Source organism: Ipomoea nil, unplaced genomic scaffold (genome assembly GCF_001879475.1).
Source record: "Ipomoea nil cultivar Tokyo-kokei standard unplaced genomic scaffold, Asagao_1.1 scaffold2942, whole genome shotgun sequence".
Lineage (NCBI taxonomy): Eukaryota > Viridiplantae > Streptophyta > Magnoliopsida > Solanales > Convolvulaceae > Ipomoea > Ipomoea nil.
The window spans coordinates 216,252-237,797 of record NW_017619370.1 but is presented as its reverse complement, the minus strand read 5'-3'; the positions used below and the strand labels follow the sequence as shown (position 1 = coordinate 237,797).

General features: G+C 27.7%; 2 protein-coding genes and 15 non-coding genes across 17 annotated transcripts; all 17 read right to left on the bottom strand.

Annotated features, from left to right (window-relative positions):
• Positions 1–710: 710 nt before the first annotated feature.
• On the bottom strand, positions 711–1,340 carry LOC109162410. Its single transcript, XM_019311114.1, has one exon. It carries the CDS (start codon positions 1,338–1,340, stop codon positions 711–713), a length of 630 nt encoding a protein of 209 aa, XP_019166659.1.
• A 744-nt stretch (positions 1,341–2,084) lies between these two features.
• LOC109162409 lies at positions 2,085–2,825 on the bottom strand. Its single transcript, XM_019311113.1, has one exon. The coding sequence runs from the start codon at positions 2,823–2,825 to the stop codon at positions 2,085–2,087; it is 741 nt and encodes a 246-aa protein (XP_019166658.1).
• A 1,329-nt stretch (positions 2,826–4,154) lies between these two features.
• Positions 4,155–4,238, bottom strand: TRNAL-CAA. The gene has a single exon. It is a non-coding gene; the product is annotated as a tRNA-Leu (tRNA).
• Positions 4,239–5,646: 1,408 nt separating this feature from the next.
• On the bottom strand, positions 5,647–5,730 carry TRNAL-CAA. The gene has a single exon. It is a non-coding gene; the product is annotated as a tRNA-Leu (tRNA).
• Positions 5,731–6,367: 637 nt separating this feature from the next.
• On the bottom strand, positions 6,368–6,451 carry TRNAL-CAA. Its single transcript has one exon. It is a non-coding gene; the product is annotated as a tRNA-Leu (tRNA).
• A 617-nt stretch (positions 6,452–7,068) lies between these two features.
• On the bottom strand, positions 7,069–7,152 carry TRNAL-CAA. The gene has a single exon. It is a non-coding gene; the product is annotated as a tRNA-Leu (tRNA).
• Positions 7,153–7,789: 637 nt separating this feature from the next.
• TRNAL-CAA lies at positions 7,790–7,873 on the bottom strand. The gene has a single exon. It is a non-coding gene; the product is annotated as a tRNA-Leu (tRNA).
• Positions 7,874–9,232: 1,359 nt separating this feature from the next.
• TRNAL-CAA lies at positions 9,233–9,316 on the bottom strand. Its single transcript has one exon. It is a non-coding gene; the product is annotated as a tRNA-Leu (tRNA).
• A 637-nt stretch (positions 9,317–9,953) lies between these two features.
• Positions 9,954–10,037, bottom strand: TRNAL-CAA. The gene has a single exon. It is a non-coding gene; the product is annotated as a tRNA-Leu (tRNA).
• A 637-nt stretch (positions 10,038–10,674) lies between these two features.
• TRNAL-CAA lies at positions 10,675–10,758 on the bottom strand. Its single transcript has one exon. It is a non-coding gene; the product is annotated as a tRNA-Leu (tRNA).
• Positions 10,759–11,395: 637 nt separating this feature from the next.
• Positions 11,396–11,479, bottom strand: TRNAL-CAA. The gene has a single exon. It is a non-coding gene; the product is annotated as a tRNA-Leu (tRNA).
• Positions 11,480–12,117: 638 nt separating this feature from the next.
• On the bottom strand, positions 12,118–12,201 carry TRNAL-CAA. Its single transcript has one exon. It is a non-coding gene; the product is annotated as a tRNA-Leu (tRNA).
• Positions 12,202–13,608: 1,407 nt separating this feature from the next.
• Positions 13,609–13,692, bottom strand: TRNAL-CAA. Its single transcript has one exon. It is a non-coding gene; the product is annotated as a tRNA-Leu (tRNA).
• Positions 13,693–15,076: 1,384 nt separating this feature from the next.
• TRNAL-CAA lies at positions 15,077–15,160 on the bottom strand. The gene has a single exon. It is a non-coding gene; the product is annotated as a tRNA-Leu (tRNA).
• Positions 15,161–16,568: 1,408 nt separating this feature from the next.
• Positions 16,569–16,652, bottom strand: TRNAL-CAA. The gene has a single exon. It is a non-coding gene; the product is annotated as a tRNA-Leu (tRNA).
• A 1,405-nt stretch (positions 16,653–18,057) lies between these two features.
• Positions 18,058–18,141, bottom strand: TRNAM-CAU. Its single transcript has one exon. It is a non-coding gene; the product is annotated as a tRNA-Met (tRNA).
• Positions 18,142–20,722: 2,581 nt separating this feature from the next.
• On the bottom strand, positions 20,723–20,806 carry TRNAL-CAA. The gene has a single exon. It is a non-coding gene; the product is annotated as a tRNA-Leu (tRNA).
• Positions 20,807–21,546: the final 740 nt, after the last annotated feature.

Genomic DNA, 21,546 nt, shown 5'->3' with positions numbered 1-21,546 from the left:
AGTAACCGAGGAGACACACAACATCACTAGTCTCACCCAAGACTGGTTAAAACCCAAAGCTAGCATAATTCCCTCCAGAAAGCCCCACTCCATTCTATCATATGCTTTGGCCATATCAAGCTTCAACGCTACCCACCCCATGCCTCGTTCACCTTCCTACGGAGAAAGTGACACACCTCCCCAGCAACAATAATGTTATCGGTGAGCAATCTCTCGGGGACAAAGGGACTTTGAGATTGCGACATGACATGACACAACAACTCCTTGAGTCTATTAGCCAACATCTTAGCCAAGACTTTGTACACAACATTACACAGGGCGATCGGTCGCAAATCCGCCACCGATTTCGGGACTTTTTTCTTAGGTAGTAGGACAATGTTAGACACATTCAGGCCCTGCGGGAAACTGCAGGTGTCAATACAGCTTAAGACAAACATTGACAAATCATGGCCCAGAATTGGCCAGAAATGCTGATAAAAAGCTGGTGACATGCCGTCCGGACCCGGAGTCTTCTCCGGGGCCATAGAGAACAACGCGGCCTTCACATCCGTGATCGTGAACGGCTGCATAAGGGCAGCGTTCATCTCGTCTGACACGCGTCGGCCTACCCGCGAAAACAAATCTGAATTACAGCCCCCAGAGCAAAAAATAAGATTATAGTACCTCAGGACTTCCGCGTGCATTGCCGCCCCTTCTCTCCACACTCCATTCTAATCTTTGATTCTCAAAAGCGTGTTCCGACTTCTACGTGCAGAGGCCGCCTTATGAAAAAATTTATTATTGGCTTCCCCATGTTTCAACCAGAGTTGTTTTGATCGCTGAAGCCAAAACAATTCTTCTTGCCTCAACAAGTTTTCGAGCTCAATTTCCGCCTCTAGAAACTCCCGAACTGCCTGCACCGACCTGTTCTCTTTCAACTCTGCCAGCCGATGACGCAAAAGCTTTATACGATTACCAAACTTTCTGGCATGATCCCCACCCCATCCTCTCAGTTGTTGACCACAGATACCAATACGCTGTTGAAAATCCAAGCCAATCGTTTGACTCCACGCCGATTCCACCACTTTCGCACAACCCGCATCGAGGAGCCAGGCAGATTCGAATTTAAAGGAATACCTGACTGAGCGTATTGGTCGCGTCTCGAGGTCGAGGAGAATGGCGCTGTGGTCTGATTCTACTATAAACACTTTACGCACTGCTGCGTCCTCGTACAACTCCACCCAATCCATCGTTGCCACCGCCCTGTCTAACCTTTCCTCCACCCATGCCTCCGTACCATGACCTTTCTCCCACGTAAATCGGCCACCCAGACATTCCCAGATCATGAAGTTGACAATCATCTAGAGCATCAATAAAGTCCTCCATGAGCCCATCCGGATGTGAATGGGCACCCCGTTTCTCAGACAGACTAGTAATATCGTTAAAATCACCCGTGACAACCCAAGGGAGTGATGATTGTTCCTTAAGTTACCGCAGGAGATCCCACGTGATATGCCTTCTTGACCGATCTGGATTACCATAGAAACCCGTCAGCCTCCACCTCGGCTTATCAGGAAACGTGACATCCATGTTAATGTGATTATCCGAAAAGCTCCGAAGCGAAGCCTCCTCCGCATCCCTCTACAACAACGCTAAACCGCCTCCCATCCCAACATGATCCACACACACCGCACCTTCAAACCCCAACTTCACCCTCACTTCCTCCACTTTCACACTGAACGCTTTCGTCTCCATCAAGAAAACAAAAAAGGGTCGCTATTTGGACACTATGTCCAATAATTCGCGAACTGTCCGGGTGCCACCCAATCCCCGGAAGTTCCAACTGAGGACACTCATTGGACAGGGCGAGTCTGGTCATCCAGACCCGCCGGCATCAGATTTTTTGAACCGTCAGACATCAACACGTCCTCCCCTGCCGCCTCACTATGTTGTTTGGCCGTCTCCCTACGCCTTTTCAACTCCCCCTGCAACCCTACGATTTCTTAGACCGTCACCAAAGCCAAAGGCGAAGGCCCTGGAGTAGAGGGAATCGGGGCTAACGGGACATCCAGTGGCAATATCCATTTTGCCCCCACTGGTTTGGCTTACCTCCGCAGTCCGGCCCGCATCCAACTACCAAACGGGAACGACTCAGGGGAAATACCATTTTCATAAGCCTTCCTGCAGAACTTATCAATGTGACCCAAAATCCCGCAGCAGAAACAGAACGCATTCAGTCTTTCATAGCGGAAATTGATCCATTGAGTGGATCCATCCTTGCGCACCAGTTTCATGTGTCTCTTCAGCGGCATTGCAATCAACATCTTAACCCTGATCCGAAAAAAGCTTTTCCACGATCCGCCGAAATTGATGGAATCGATCGCCACAAATGAACCTAGGTAATCGCCGATACGGGTCAGGAATTCCGATGATGCATACATCGCCGATAACCCGTGGACTTGCACCCAAAATGCGACGGAATCCAAATTGACATCCTCGGGCCTCAATTCTGGATGTACGCGCTCGCACACTAGCGTGTGATTCTCAAACGACCAAGGGCCATCGTCGAGAATCCTCTGTAGATCCTTTGAATGGGGGAAACGGAAGAGAAACAGCTCATCCGTTAGTGCCTCCACCTGCATCCCCATCACCGGTCGCCATACCGATGCCAGAACCTGTTGCATGTGGTCAAATTTAATCGGACGATCTTTAAGAAATCGCCCAACCATACAATGGTGAATTGTCGAATCGCTCGAAGGCGGGGGATCCGGTGCCTCCAGGCCAGACACCTCCTCCTCCGCAATGGATAGGCTTGCACAATGAACCTCAATTTGACAAATATCCATGATGAGATGAGACAGACACGCCAGAAGACAGAATAGAAATTGCGATTGCAATGGACAAGCCATCGGATATATATAAAGAAACAAACCCTAGATAACTAGGGAGGATCTCTCCTGAACACGATCAAGAGAGAGGGCCATTAAGCGACGGACACAATCGGAGTCGAAGAACATGAAAATTGCGGAGCATTTTTGTCTTTACTGCTAATCTGTATTTTTTTAATTACACTTACCTTAAAGAAGAGAAATTATTACTAATGTCAAAAGTGGGATTTAAACCCACACCCTCTCACAAGGACCAAAACTTGAGTTTAGCGCCTTAGACCACTCGGCCATCCTAACAAATCATGTTATAAAATTTAAGTGCTTTGTAGATCTAGTTTTATAAATATTGCAAATTTTGAAGTTTGACATAATTATAAAATTAACCGTGTGTTTTTTAGTACTAAAATCCTCAATCATTGATGAATTTTGATGGACGGTTGAGATCACCCATCACTTTTTATAGGAGATAGTTATTCTTATTTGAATCCACCCATATATGTGTGCATGTTTATAATGCTTAAATTTATTAAATACACGACGTAGAGAGTAAGTATTGTAAAAATAATATATAATTAAAACAATTAAAATATGTGGTAAATGTTTTATTTTTCTATTGATTAGTTTTACAAAATATGAATCGAAAAAAAAAATAATATTTGACAGATTATATTGTTGGCGAAAATTATAATTTAATATTTTATATCATATGTAGATAGTGAATTGAGTAATTATTTTCAAATTTAAAATTAAAATTAGGTATGGTTTACAATAACTGATTTATTTAAAACTATGAAAAAAAAAACATATAATAAAAGATCTGACATTTTGTAAATATGTAAAAAAAATTTCTAAATCAATTTGGGGAAAAGTAACACCATTTAAAAAGAAAGTCACATTATTTTAGAATAATAACACAACAGTGTTTTACCCGTGTAATAAACCAGTTGTGTTTTACTTAAAAGTTTTTATATATAATAGTTTGTGATATGTACTATAATCTATAATCTAAAAAGTTTGAAATTTTAAATATTTGAAAACGTTTAAATTAAATTAAAGTGTATTAGTGTAGAAAATTCACATTAATTTTTTATATTATAAAATTTCAAGGAGAATTCAACAATCTTAACTACTAAATGACATTTATATATTATAATATAATAATAGTTATCAAATATGAAATTTGAGTATTTATTTGTTAACTTTTGTTCATTTGGTTTTATTATATATTTTATATAACTTTGTATTTTTTTATTTTCACTTACCTTAGAGAAGAAAAATTATTACTAATGTCAAAAGTGGGATTTGAACCCACGCCCTCTCACGAGGACCAGAACTTGAGTCTGGCGCCTTAGACTACTTGGCTATCCTGACAAATCATGTTATAAAATTTAACTGCTTTGTAGATCTAGTTTTATAAATATTGCAAATTTTGAAGTTTGAAGTAATTATAAAATTAACCTGTGATGTTTTTTAGTACTAAAATCCTCAATCATTGATGAATTTTGATGGACGGTTGACATCAACCATCACTTTTTACATGAGATAGTTGTTCTTATTTGAATCCAACCATATATGTGTGCGAGTTTATAATGCTTAAATTTATTAAATACACGACATAGATATTAAGTATTGATAAAATAATATATAATTAAAATATATGGTAAATGTTTAATTTTTCTATTGATTAATATTATAAAATATGAATAGAAAAAAATATTTGACAGATTATATTGTTGGTGAAAATTATAGTATAATAATTTAGGTCACATCTAGGTAGTAACTTGAGTAATTATTTTAAAATTAGGTATGGATTATAATATATGATTTAATTAAAATTATGAAAAAAACATATAATAAAAGATCTGACATTTTTTGTAAATATATAAAAGTTTTATCTAAATCATTTTGGGGAAAAGTAACACCATTTAAAAAGAAAGTCAATAGTTATCATTTTGAGTATTTATTTGCTATCTTTCGTTCATTTGGTTTCATTATATATTTTAGATAATTTTAAATTTTTTAATTACACTTACCTTAGAGAAGAGAAATTATTACTAATGTCAAAACTGGGATATGAACCCACGCCCTCTCACGAGGACCAAAACTTGAGTCTGGCGCCTTAAACCACTCGGCCATCCTGACAAATCATGGTATAAAATTTAAGTGCTTTGTAGATCTAGTTTTATAAATTTTACAAATTTTGAAATTTGAAGTAATTATAAAATTAACCCGTGTATTTTTTAGTACTAAAATCCTCAATCATTGATGAATTTTGATGGACGGGTGACATTAACCATCACTTTTTACATGAGATAGTTGTTCTTATTTGAATCCAACCATATATGTGTGCGAGTTTATAATGCTTAAATTTATTAAATACACGACATAGATATTAAGTATTGTTAAAATAATATATAATTAAAATATATGGTAAATGTTTAATTTTTCTATTGATTAATTTTATAAAATATGAATAGAAAAAAATATTTGACAGATTATATTGTTGGTGAAAATTATAGTTTAATATTTTATGTCATATCTAGATAGTTACTTGTGTAATTATTTTAAAATTAGGTATGGATTATAATATATGATTTATTTAAAACTATGAAAAAAACATATAATAAATTATCTGAGTAACACCATTTAAAATGAAAGTCAATAGTTATCATTTTGAGTATTTATTTGCTATCTTTCGTTCATTTGGTTTTATTATATATTTTAGATAATTTTGAATTTTTTAATTACACTTACCTTAGAGAAGAGAAATTATTATTAATGTCAGAAGTGGGATTTGAACCCACGCCCTCTCACGAGGACCAGAACTTGAGTCTGGCGCCTTAGACCACTCGGCCATCCTGACAAATCATGTTATAAAATTTAAGTGCGTTGTAGATCTAGTTTTATAAATATTGCAAATTTTGAAGTTTGAAGTAATTATAAAATTAACCCGTGTATTTTTTAGTACTAAAATCCTCAATCATTGATGAATTTTGATGGACGGTTGACATCAACCATCACATTTTACATGAGATAGTTGTTCTTATATGAATCCAACCATATATGTGTGCGAGTTTATAATGTTTAAATTTATTAAATACACGACATAGATATTAAGTATTGTTAAAATAATATATAATTAAAATATATGGTAAATGTTTAATTTTTCTATTGATTAATTTTATAAAATATGAATAGAAAAAAATATTTGACAGATTATATTGTTGGTGAAAATTATAGTTTAATATTTTATGTCATATCTAGATAGTTACTTGAGTAATTATTTTAAAATTAGGTATGGATTATAATATATGATTTATTTAAAACTATGAAAAAAACATATAATAAATGATCTGAGTAACACCATTTAAAATGAAAGTCAATAGTTATCATTTTGAGTATTTATTTGCTATCTTTCGTTCATTTGGTTTTATTATATATGTTAGATAATTTTGAATTTTTTAAATACACTTACCTTAAAGAAGAGAAATTATTACTAATGTCAGAAGTTGGATTTGAACCCACGCCCTCTCACGAGGACCAGAACTTGAGTCTGGCGCCTTAGACCACTCAGCCATCCTGTCAAATCATGTTATAAAATTTAAGTGCTTTGTAGATCAAGTTTTATAAATATTGCAAATTTTGAAATTTGATGTAATTATAAAATTAACCCGTGTGTTTTTTAGTACTAAAATCCTCAATCATTGATGAATTTTGATGGACGGCTGACATTAACCATCACTTTTTACATGAGATAGTTGTTCTTATTTGAATCCAACCATATATGTGTGCGAGTTTATAATGCTTAAATTTATTAAATACACGACATAGATATTAAGTATTGTTAAAATAATATATAATTAAAATATATGGTAAATGTTTAATTTTTCTATTGATTAAATTTATAAAATATGAATAGAAAAAAATATTTGACAGATTATATTGTTGGAGAAAATTGTAGTTTAATATTTTATGTCATATCTAGATAGTAACTTGAGTAATTATTTTAAAATTAGGTACGGATTATAATATATGATTTATTTAAAACTATGAAAAAAACATATAATAAATGATCTGAGTAACACCATTTAAAATGAAAGTATTTATTTGCTATCTTTCGTTCATTTGGTTTTATTATATATTTTAGATAATTTTGAATTTTTTAATTACACTTACCTTAGAAAAGAGAAATTATTACTAATGTCAGAAGTGGGATTTGAACCCACACCCTCTCACGAGGACCAGAACTTGAGTCTGGTGCCTTTGACCACTCAGCCATCCTGACAAATCATGGTATAAAAGTTAAGTGCTTTGTAGATCTAGTTTTAAAAATATTGCAAATTTTGAAATTTGAAGTAATTATAAAATTAACCCGTGTGTCTTTTAGTACTAAAATCCTCAATCATTGATGAATTTTGATGGACGGTTGACATTAACCATCACTTTTTACATGAGATAGTTGTTCTTATTTGAATCCAACCATATATGTGTGCGAGTTTATAATGCTTAAATTTATTAAATACACGACATAGATATTAAGTATTGTTAAAATAATATATAATTAAAATATATGGTAAATGTTTAATTTTTCTATTGATTAATTTTATAAAATATGAATAGAAAAAAATATTTGACAGATTATATTGTTGGTGAAAATTGTAGTTTAATATTTTATGTAATATCTAGATAGTTACTTGAGTAATGATTTTAAAATTAGGTATGGATTATAATATATGATTTATTTAAAACTATGAAAAAAACATATAATAAATGATCTGAGTAACACCATTTAAAATGAAAGTCAATAGTTATCATTTTGAGTATTTATTTGCTATCTTTCGTTCATTTGGTTTTATTATATATTTTAGATAATTTTGAATATTTTAATTACACTTACCTTAGAAAAGAGAAATTATTACTAATGTCAGAAGTGGGATTTGAACCCACGCCCTCTCATGAGGACCAGAACTTGAGTCTGGCGCCTTAGACCACTCAGCCATCCTGACAAATCATGTTATAAAATTTAAGTGCTTTATAGATCTAGTTTTATAAATATTGCAAATTTTGAAGTTTGAAGTAATTATAAAATTAACCCGTGTGTAAGTTAGTACTAATATCCTCAATCATTGATGAATTTTGATGGACGGTTGAGATCACCCATCACTTTTTATAGGAGATAGTTGTTCTTATTTGAATCCACCCATATATGTGTGCATGTTTATAATGCTTAAATTTATTAAATACACGACGTAGAGAGTAAGTATTGTAAAAATAATATATAATTAAAATATATGGTAAATGTTTAATTTTTCTATTGATTAAATTTATTAAATATGAATAGAAAAAAATATTTGACAGATTATATTGTTGGTGAAAATTATAGTTTAATATTTTATGTCATATCTAGATAGTTACTTGAATAATTATTTTAAAATTAGGTATGGATTATAATATATGATTTTATTTAAAACTATGAAAAAAACATATAATAAAAGATCTGAGTAACACCATTTAAAATGAAAGTCAATACTTATCATTTTGAGTATTTATTTGCTATCTTTCGTTCATTTGGTTTTATTATATATTTTAGATAATTTTGAATTTTTTTAATTACACTTACATTAGAGAAGAGAAATTATAACTAAGGACAGAAGCGAGATTTGAACCCACGCCCTCTCACGAGGACCAGAACTTGAGTCTGGCGCCTTAGCCAACTCAGCCATCCTGACAAATCATCTTATAAAATTTAAGTGCTTTGTAGATCTAGTTTTACAAATATTGCAAATTTTGAAGTTTGAAGTAATTATAAAATTAACCCGTGTGTAAGTTAGTACTAATATCCTCAATCATTGATGAATTTTGATGGATGATTGAGATCACCCATCACTTTTTATAGGAGATAGTTGTTCTTATTTGAATCCAACCATATATGTGTGCGAGTTTATAATGCTTAAATTTATTAAATACACGACATAGATATTAAGTATTGTTAAAATAATATATAATTAAAATATATCGTAAATGTTTAATTTTACTATTGATTAATTTTATAAAATATGAATAGAAAAAATATTTGACAGATTATATTGTTGGTGAAAATTATAGTTTAATATTTTATGTCATATCTAGATAGTTACTTGAGTAATTATTTTAAAATGAGGTATGGATTATAATATATGATTTATTTAAAACTATGAAAAAAACATATAATAAATGATCTGAGTAACACCATTTAAAATGAAAGTCAATAGTTATCATTTTGAGTATTTTTTTGCTATCTTTCGTTCATTTGGTTTTATTATATATTTTAGATAATTTTGAATTTTTTAATTGCACTTACCTTAAAGAAGAGAAATTATTACTAATGTCAGAAGTGGGATTTGAACCCACACCCTCTCACGAGGACCAGAACTTGAGTCTGGCGCCTTAGACCACTCGGCCATCCTGACAAATCATGTTATAAAATTTAAGTGCTTTGTAGATCTAGTTTTATAAATATTGCAAATTTTGAAGTTTGAAGTAATTATAAAATTAACCCGTGTGTAAGTTAGTACTAATATCCTCAATCATTGATGAATTTTGATGGACGGTTGAGATCACCCATCACTTTTTATAGGAGATAGTTGATCTTATTTGAATCCACCCATATATTTGTGCATGTTTATAATGCTTAAATTTATTAAATACACGACGTAGAGAGTAAGTATTGTAAAAATAATATATAATTAAAATATATGGTAAATGTTTAATTTTTCTATTGATTAATTTTATAAAATATGAATAGAAAAAAATATTTGACAGATTATATTGTTGGTGAAAATTGTAGTTTAATATTTTATGTCATATCTAGATAGTAACTTCAGTAATTATTTTAAAATTAGGTATGGATTATAATATATGATTTATTTAAAACTATGAAAAAAACATATAATAAATGATCTGAGTAACACCATTTAAAATGAAAGTCAATAGTTATCATTTTGAGTATTTATTTGCTATCTTTCGTTCATTTGGTTTTATTATATATTTTAGATAATTTTGAATTTTTTAATTACACTTACCTTGGAAAAGAGAAATTATTACTAATGTCAAAAGTGGGATTGGAACCCACGCCCACTCATGAAGACCAGAACTTGAGTCTGGTGCCTTAGACCACTCAGCCATCTTGACAAATCATGGTATAAAATTTAAGTGCTTTGTAGATCTAGTTTTATAAATATTGCAAATTTTGAAATTTGAAGTAATTATAAAATTAACCCGTGTGTTTTTTAGTACTAAAATCCTCAATCATTGATGAATTTTGATGGACGGTTGACATTAACCATCACTTTTTACATGAGATAGTTGTTCTTATTTGAATCCAACCATATATGTGTGCGAGTTTATAATGCTTAAAGTTATTAAATACACGACATAGATATTATGTATTGTTAAAATAATATATAATTAAAATATATGGTAAATGTTTAATTTTTCTATTGATAAATTTTATAAAGTATGAATAGAAAAAAATATTTGACAGATTATATTGTTGGTGAAAATTGTAGTTTAATATTTTATGTAATATCTAGATAGTTACTTGAGTAATTATTTTAAAATTTGGTATGGATTATAATATATGATTTATTTAAAACTATGAAAAAAACATATAATAAATGATCTGAGTAACACCATTTAAAATGAAAGTCAATAGTTATCATTTTGAGTATTTATTTGCTATCTTTCGTTCATTTGGTTTTATTATATATTTTGGATAATTTTGAATTTTTTAATTACACTTACCTTAGAAAAGAGAAATTATTACTAATGTCAGAAGTGGAATTTGAACCCACGCCCTCTCACGAGGACCAGAACTTGAGTCTGGCGCCTTAGACCACTCGGCCATCATGACAAATCATGTTATAAAATTTAAGTGCTTTATAGATCTAGTTTTATAAATATTGCAAATTTTGAAGTTTGATGTAATTATAAAATTAACCCGTGTGTAAGTTAGTACTAATATCCTCAATCATTGATGAATTTTGATGGACGGTTGAGATCACCCATCACTTTTTATAGGAGATAGTTGTTCTTATTTGAATCCACCCATATATGTGTGCATGTTTATAATGCTTAAATTTATTAAATACACGACGTAGAGAGTAAGTATTGTAAAAATAATATATAATTAAAACATATGGTAAATGTTTAATTTTTCTTTTAATTAATTTTATTAAATATGAATAGAAAAAAATATTTGACAGATTATATTGTTGGTGAAAATTATAGTTTAATATTTTATGTCATATCTAGATAGTTACTTGAATAATTATTTTAAAATTAGGTATGGATTATAATATATGATTTATTTAAAACTATGAAAAAAACATATAATAAAAGATCTGAGTAACACCATTTAAAATGAAAGTCAATACTTATCATTTTGAGTATTTATTTGCTATCTTTCATTCATTTGGTTTTATTATATATTTTAGATAATTTTGAATTTTTTAATTACACTTACATTAGAGAAGAGAAATTATTACTAACGACAGAAGTGGGATTTGAACCCACGCCCTCTCACGAGGACCAGAACTTGAGTCTGGCGCCTTAGCCAACTCGGCCATCCTGACAAATCATCTTATAAAATTTAAGTGCTTTGTAGATCTAGTTTTATAAATATTGCAAATTTTGAAGTTTGAAGTAATTATAAAATTAACCCGTGTGTAAGTTAGTACTAATATCCTCAATCATTGATGAATTTTGATGGACGATTGAGATCACCCATCACTTTTTATAGGAGATAGTTGTTCTTATTTGAATCCAACCATATATGTGTGCGAGTTTATAATGCTTAAATTTATTAAATACACGACATAGATATTAAGTATTGTTAAAATAATATATAATTAAAATATATCGTAAATGTTTAATTTCACTATTGATTAATTTTATAAAATATGAATAGAAAAAATATTTGACAGATTATATTTTTGGTGAAAATTATAGTTTAATATTTTATGTCATATCTAGATAGTTACTTGAGTAATTATTTTAAAATTAGGTATGGATTATAATATATGATTTTATTTAAAACTATGAAAAAAACATATAATAAAAGATCTGAGTAACACCATTTAAAATGAAAGTCAATACTTATCATTTTGAGTATTTATTTGCTATCTTTCGTTCATTTGGTTTTATTATATATTTTAGATAATTTTGAATTTTTTTAATTACACTTACATTAGAGAAGAGAAATTATAACTAAGGACAGAAGTGGGATTTGAACCCACGCCCTCTCACGAGGACCAGAACTTGAGTCTGGCGCCTTAGCCAACTCGGCCATCCTGACAAATCATCTTATAAAATTTAAGTGCTTTGTAGATCTAGTTTTATAAATATTGCAAATTTTGAAGTTTGAAGTAATTATAAAATTAACCCGTGTGTAAGTTAGTACTAATATCCTCAATCATTGATGAATTTTGATGGACGGTTGAGATCACCCATCACTTTTTATAGGAGATAGTTGATCTTATTTGAATCCACTCATATATTTGTGCATGTTTATAATGCTTAAATTTATTAAATACACGACGTAGAGAGTAAGTATTGTAAAAATAATATATAATTAAAATATATGGTAAATGTTTAATTTTTCTATTGATTAATTTTATAAAATATGAATAGAAAAAAATATTTGACAGATTATATTGTTGGTGAAAATTATAGTATAATATTTTAGGTCATATCTAGATAGTAACTTGAGTAATTATTTTAAAATTAGGTATGGATTATAATATATGATTTATTTAAAATTATGAAAAAATATATAATAAAAGATCAGACATTTTTTGTAAATATATAAAAGTTTTATCTAAATCATTTTGGGGAAAAGTAACACCATTTAAAAAAAAAAGTCAGTAGTTATCATTTTGAGTATTTATTTGCGATCTTTCGTTCATTTGGTTTTATTATATATTTTAGATAATTTAGAATTTTTTAATTACACTTACCTTAGAGAAGAGAAATTATTACTAATGTCAAAAGTGGGATTTGAACCCACGCCTTCTCACGAGGACCAAAAGTTGAGTCTAGAACCTTAGACCACTCAACCATCCTGACAAATCATGTTATTAAGTTTAAGTGCTTTGTAGATCTAGTTTTATAAATATTGCAAATTTTGAAGTTTGAAGTAATTATAAAATTAACCCGTGTGTTTTTTAGTACTAAAATCCTCAATCATTGATGAATTTTGATTGACGGTTGACATCAACCATAACTTTTTACATGAGATAGTTGTTCTTATTTGAATCCAACCATATATGTGTGCGAGTTTATATTGCTTAAATTTATTAAATACACGACATAGATATTAAGTATTGTAAAAATAATATATAATTAAAATATATGGTAAATGTTTAATTTTTCTATTGATTAATTTTATAAAATATGAATAGAAAAAAATATTTGACAGATTATATTGTTGGTGAAAATTATAGTTTAATATTTTATGTCATATCTAGATAGTTACTTGAGTAATTATGTTAAAATTAGGTATGGATTATAATATATGATTTATTTAAAACTATGAAAAAAACATATAATAAATGATCTGAGTAACACCATTTAAAATGAAAGTCAATAGTTATCATTTTGAGTATTTATTTGCTATCTGTCGTTCATTTGGTTTTATTATATATTTTAGATAATTTTGAATTTTTTAATTACACTTACCTTAGTGAAGAGAAATTATTACTAATGTCAGAAGTGGGATTTGAACCCACGCCCTCTCATGAGGACCAGAACTTGAGTCTGGCGCCTTAGACCACTTGGCCATCCTGACAAATCATGTTATAAAATTTAAGTGCTTTATAGATCTAGTTTTATAAATATTGCAAATTTTGAAGTTTGAAGTAATTATAAAATTAACCCGTGTGTAAGTTAGTACTAATATCCTCAATCATTGATGAATTTTGATGGACGGTTGAGATCACCCATCACTTTTTATAGGAGATAGTTGTTCTTATTTGAATCCACTCATATATGTGTGCATGTTTATAATGCTTAAATTTATTAAATACACGACGTAGAGAGTAAGTATTGTAAAAATAATATATAATTAAAATATATGGTAAATGTTTAATTTTTCTTTTGATTAATTTTATAAAATATGAATAGAAAAAAATATTTGACAGATTATATTGTTGGTGAAAATTATAGTATATTATTTTAGGTCATATCTAGATAGTAACTTGAGTAATTATTTTAAAATTAGGTATGGATTATAAAATATGATTTATTTGAAATTATGAAAAAAACATATAATAAAAGATCTGACATTTTTTGTAAATATATAAAAGTTTTATCTAAATCATTTTGGGAAAAAGTAACACCATTTAAAAAGAAAGTCAATAGTTATCATTTTGAGTATTTATTTGCTATCTTTCGTTCATTTGGTTTTATTATATATTTTAGATAATTAAGAAATATTTAATTACACTTACCTTAAAGAAGAGAAATTATTACTAATGTCAGAAGTGGGAGGACCAAAACTTGAGTCTGGCACCTTAGACCACTCAACCATCCTGACAAATCATGTTATAAAGTTTAAGTGCTTTGTAGATCTTGTTTTATAAATATTGCAAATTTTGAAGTTTGAAGTAATTATAAAATTAACCCGTGTGTTTTTTAGTACTAAAATCCTCAATCATTGATAAATTTTGATGGACGGTTGACATCAACCATCACTTTTTACATGAGATAGTTGTTCTTATTTGAATCCAACCATATATGTGTGCTAGTTTATAATGCTTAAATTTATTAAATACACGACATAGATATTAAGTATTGTTAAAATAATATATAATTAAAATATATGGTAAATGTTTAATTTTTCTATTGATTAATTTTATAAAATATGAATAGAAAAAAATATTTGACAGATTATATTGTTGGTGAAAATTATAGTTTAATATTTTATGTCATATCTGGATAGTTACTTGAATAATTATTTTAAAATTAGGTATGGATTATAATATATGATTTATTTAAAACTATGAAAAAAACATATAATAAAAGATCTGAGTAACACCATTTAAAATGAAAGTCAATACTTATCATTTTGAGTATTTATTTGCTATCTTTCGTTCATATGGTTTTATTATATATTTTAGATAATTTTGAATTTTTTAATTACACTTACATTAGAAAAGAGAAATTATTACTAATGTCAGATGTGGGATTTGAACCCACGCCCTCTCACGAGGACCAGAACTTGAGTCTGGCGCCTTAGACCACTCGGCCATCCAGACAAATCATGTTATAAAATTTAAGTGCTTTGTAGATCTAGTTTTATAAATATTGCAAATTTTGAAGTTTGAAGTAATTATAAAATTAACCCGTGTGTAAGTTAGTACTAATATCCTCAATCATTGATGAATTTTGATGGACGGTTGAGCTCACCCATCACTTTGTATAGGAGATTGTTGATCTTATTTCAATCCACCCATATATTTGTGCGTGTTTATAATGCTTAAATTTATTAAATACACGACGTAGAGAGTAAGTATTGTAAAAATAATATATATAATTAAAATATATGGTAAATGTTTAATTTTTCTATTGATTAATTTTATAAAATATGAATAGAAAAAAATATTTGACAGATTATATTGTTGGTGAAAATTATAGTATAATATTTTAGGTCATATCTAGATAGTAACTTGAGTAATTATTTTAAAATTAGGTATGAATTATAATATATGATTTATTTAAAATTATGAAAAAACATATAATAAAAGATCTGACATTTTTTGTAAATATATAAAAGTTTTATCTAAATCATTTTGGGGAAAAGTAACACCATTTAAAAAAAAAGTCAGTAGTTATCATTTTGAGTATTTATTTGCTATCTTTCGTTCATTTGGTTTTATTATATATTTTAGATAATTTAGAATTTTTTAATTACACTTACCTTAGAGAAGAGAAATTATTACTAATGTCAAAAGTGGGATTTGAACCCACGCCTTCTCACGAGGACCAAAAGTTGAGTCTAGCACCTTAGACCACTCAACCATCCTGACAAATCATGTTATAAAGTTTTAGTGCTTTGTAGATCTAGTTTTATAAATATTGCAAATTTTGAAGTTTGAAGTAATTATAAAATTAACCCGTGTGTTTTTTAGTACTAAAATCCTCAATCATTGATGAATTTTGATGGACGGTTGACATCAACCATAACTTTTTACATGAGATAGTTGTTCTTATTTGAATCCAACCATATATGTGTGCGAGTTTATATTGCTTAAATTTATTAAATACACGACATAGATATTAAGTATTGTTAAAATAATATATAATTAAAATATATGGTAAATGTTTAATTTTTCTATTGATTAATTTTATAAAATATGAATAGAAAAAAATATTTGACAGATTATATTGTTGGTGAAAATTATAGTTTAATATTTTATGTCATATCTAGATAGTTACTTGAGTAATTATGTTAAAATTAGGTATGGATTATAATATATGATTTATTTAAAACTATGAAAAAAACATATAATAAATGATCTGAGTAACACCATTTAAAATGAAAGTCAATAGTTATCATTTTGAGTATTTATTTGCTATCTGTCGTTCATTTGGTTTTATTATATATTTTAGATAATTTTGAATTTTTTAATTACACTTACCTTAGTGAAGAGAAATTATTACTAATGTCAAAAGTGGGATTTGAACCCACGCCATCTCATGAGGACCAAAACTTGAGTCTGGCACTTTAGACCACTTGGCCATCCTGACAAATCATGTTATAAAATTTAAGTGCTTTGTAGATCTAGTTCTATAAATATTGCAAATTTTGAAGTTTGAAGTAATTATAAAATTAACCCGTGTGTAAGTTAGTACTAATATCCTCAATCATTTATGAATTTTGATGGACGGTTGAGATCACCCATCACTTTGTATAGGAGATAGTTGATCTTATTTCAATCCACCCATATATTTGTGCATGTTTATAATGCTTAAATTTATTAAATACACGACGTAGAGAGTAAGTATTGTTAAAATAATATATAATTAAAATATATGGTAAATGTTTAATTTTTCTATTGATTAATTTTATAAAATATGAATAGAAAAAAATATTTGACAGATTATACTGTTGGTGAAAATTATAGTATAATATTTTAGGTCATATCTAGATAGTAACTTGAGTAATTATTATAAAATTAGGTATGGATTATAATATATGATTTATTTAAAATTATGAAAAAAACATATAATAAAAGATCTGACATTTTTTGTAAGTATATAAAAGTTTTATCTAAATCATTTTTGGGAAAAGTAACACCATTTAAAAAAAAAGTCTAGTTAACATTTTGAGTATTTATTTGCTATCTTTCGTTCATTTGGTTTTATTATATATTTTAGATAATTTAGAATTTTTTAATTACACTTACCTTAGAGAAGAGAAATTATTACTAATGTCAGAAGTGGGATTTGAACCCACGCCTTCTCACGAGGACCAAAACTTGAGTCTGGCACCTTAGACCACTCAACCATCTTGACAAATCATGTTATAAAGTTTAAGTGCTTTGTAGATCTAGTTTTATAAATATTGCAAATTTTGAAGTTTGAAGTAATTATAAAATTAACCCGTGTGTTTTTTAGTACTAAAATCCTCAATCATTGATGAATTTTGATGGACGGTTGACATCAACCATAACTTTTTACATGAGATAGTTGTTCTTATTTGAATCCAACCATATATGTGTGCGAGTTTATATTGCTTAAATTTATTAAATACACGACATAGATATTAAGTATTGTTAAAATAATATATAATTAAAATATATGGTAAATGTTTAATTTTTCTATTGATTAATTTTATAAAATATGAATAGAAAAAAATATTTGACAGATTATATTGTTGGTGAAAATTATAGTTTAATATTTTATGTCATATCTAGATAGTTACTTGAGTAATTATTTTAAAATTAGGTATGGATTATAATATATGATTTATTTAAAACTATGAAAAAAACATATAATAAATGATCTGAGTAACACCATTTAAAATGAAAGTCAATAGTTATCATTTTGAGTATTTATTTGCTATCTGTCGTTCATTTGGTTTTATTATATATTTTAGATAATTTTGAATTTTTTAATTACACTTACCTTAGTGAAGAGAAATTATTACTAATGTCAAAAGTGGGATTTGAACCCACGCCATCTCATGAGGACCAAAACATGAGTCTGGCACTTTAGACCACTTGGCCATCCTGACAAATCATGTTATAAAATTTAAGTGCTTTGTAGATCTAGTTTTATAAATATTGCAAATTTTGAAGTTTGAAGTAATTATAAAATTAACCCGTGTGTAAGTTAGTACTAATATCCTCAATCATTGATGAATTTTGATGGACGGTTGAGATCACCCATCACTTTTTATAGGAGATAGTTGTTCTTATTTGAATCCACTCATATATGTGTGCATGTTTATAATGCTTAAATTTATTAAATACACGACGTATAGAGTAAGTATTGTAAAAATAATATATAATTAAAATATATGGTAAATGTTTAATATTTCTATTGATTAATTTTATAAAATATGAATAGAAAAAAATATTTGACAGATTATATTGTTGGTGAAAATTATAGTTTAATATTTTATGTCATATCTAGATAGTTACTTGAGTAATTATTTTAAAATTAGGTATGGATTATAATATATGATTTATTTAAAACTATGAAAAAAACATATAATAAATGATCTGAGTAACACCATTTAAAATGAAAGTCAATAGTTATCATTTTGAGTATTTATTTGCTATCTGTCGTTCATTTGGTTTTATTATATATTTTAGATAATTTTTAATTTTTTAATTACACTTACCATAGAGAAGAGTAATTATGTGTGCATGTTTATAATGCTTAAATTTATTAAATACACGACGTAGAGAGTAAGTATTGCAAAAATAATATATAATTAAAATATATGGTAAATGTTTAATTTTTCTATTGATTAATTTTATAAAATATGAATAGAAAAAAATATTTGACAGATTATATTGTTGGTGAAAATTATAGTATATTATTTTAGGTCATATCTAGATAGTAACTTGAGTAATTATTTTAAAATTAGGTATGGATTATAATATATGATTTATTTGAAATTATGAAAAAAACATATAATAAAAGATCTGACATTTTTTGTAAATATATAAAAGTTTTATCTAAGTCATTTTGGGAAAAAGTAACACCATTTAAAAAGAAAGTCAATTGTTATCATTTTGAGTATTTATTTGCTATCTTTCGTTCATTTTGTTTTATTATATATTTTAGATAATTTAGAATTTTTTAATTACACTTACCTTAAAGAAGAGAAATTATTACTAATGTCAGAAGTGGGAGGACCAAAATTTGAGTCTGGCACCTTAGACCACTCAACCATGCTGACAAATCATGTTATAAAGTTTAAGTGCTTTGTAGATCTAGTTCTATAAATATTGCAAATTTTGAAGTTTGAAGTAATTATAAAATTAACCCGTGTGTTTTTTAGTACTAAAATCCTCAATCATTGATAAATTTTGATGGACGGTTGACATCAACCATCACTTTTTACATGAGATAGTTGTTCTTATTTGAATCCAACCATATATGTGTGCGAGTTTATAATGCTTAAATTTATTAAATACACGACATAGATATTAAGTATTGTTAAAATAATATATAATTAAAATATATGGTAAATGTTTAATTTTTCTATTGATTAATTTTATAAAATATGAATAGAAAAAAATATTTGACAGATTATACTGTTGGTGAAAATTATAGTATAATATTTTAGGTCATATCTAGATAGTAACTTGAGTAATTATTATAAAATTAGGTATGGATTATAATATATGATTTATTTAAAATTATGAAAAAAACATATAATAAAAGATCTGACATTTTTTGTAAGTATATAAAAGTTTTATCTAAATCATTTTTGGGAAAAGTAACACCATTTAAAAAAAAAGTCTAGTTAACATTTTGAGTATTTATTTGCTATCTTTCGTTCATTTGGTTTTATTATATATTTTAGATAATTTAGAATTTTTTAATTACACTTACCTTAGAGAAGAGAAATTATTACTAATGTCAGAAGTGGGATTTGAACCCACGCCTTCTCACGAGGACCAAAACTTGAGTCTAGCACCTTAGACCACTCAACCATCTTGACAAATCATGTTATAAAGTTTAAGTGCTTTGTAGATCTAGTTTTATAAATATTGCAAATTTTGAAGTTTGAAGTAATTATAAAATTAACCCGTGTGTTTTTTAGTACTAAAATCCTCAATCATTGATGAATTTTGATGGACGGTTGACATCAACCATAACTTTTTACATGAGATAGTTGTTCTTATTTGAATCCAACCATATATGTGTGCGAGTTTATATTGCTTAAATTTATTAAATACACGACATAGATATTAAGTATTGTTAAAATAATATATAATTAAAATATATGGTAAATGTTTAATTTTTCTATTGATTAATTTTATAAAATATGAATAGAAAAAAATATTTGACAGATTATATTGTTGGTGAAAATTATAGTTTAATATTTTATGTCATATCTAGATAGTTACTTGAGTAATTATTTTAAAATTAGGTATGGATTATAATATATGATTTATTTAAAACTATGAAAAAAACATATAATAAATGATCTGAGTAACACCATTTAAAATGAAAGTCAATAGTTATCATTTTGAGTATTTATTTGCTATCTGTCGTTCATTTGGTTTTATTATATATTTTAGATAATTTTGAATTTTTTAATTACACTTACCTTAGTGAAGAGAAATTATTACTAATGTCAAAAGTGGGATTTGAACCCACGCCATCTCATGAGGACCAAAACTTGAGTCTGGCACTTTAGACCACTTGGCCATCCTGACAAATCATGTTATAAAATTTAAGTGCTTTGTAGATCTAGTTTTATAAATATTGCAAATTTTGAAGTTTGAAGTAATTATAAAATTAACCCGTGTGTAAGTTAGTACTAATATCCTCAATCATTTATGAATTTTGATGGACGGTTGAGATCACCCATCACTTTTTATAGGAGATAGTTGTTCTTATTTGAATCCACTCATATATGTGTGCATGTTTATAATGCTTAAATTTATTAAATACACGACGTATAGAGTAAGTATTGTAAAAATAATATATAATTAAAATATATGGTAAATGATTAACTTTTCTATTGATTAATTTTATAAAATATGAATAGAAAAAAATATTTGACAGATTATATTGTTGGTGAAAATTATAGTTTAATATTTTATGTTATATCTAGATAGTTACTTGAGTAATTATTTTAAAATTAGGTATGGATTATAATATATGATTTATTTAAAACTATGAAAAAAGCATATAATAAATGATCTGAGTAACACCATTTAAAATGAAAGTCAATAGTTATCATTTTGAGTATTTATTTGCTATCTGTCGTTCATTTGGTTTTATTATATATTTTAGATAATTTTTAATTTTTTAATTACACTTACCATAGAGAAGAGTAATTATGTGTGCATGTTTATAATGCTTAAATTTATTAAATACACGACGTAGAGAGTAAGTATTGCAAAAATAATATATAATTAAAATATATGGTAAATGTTTAATTTTTCTACTG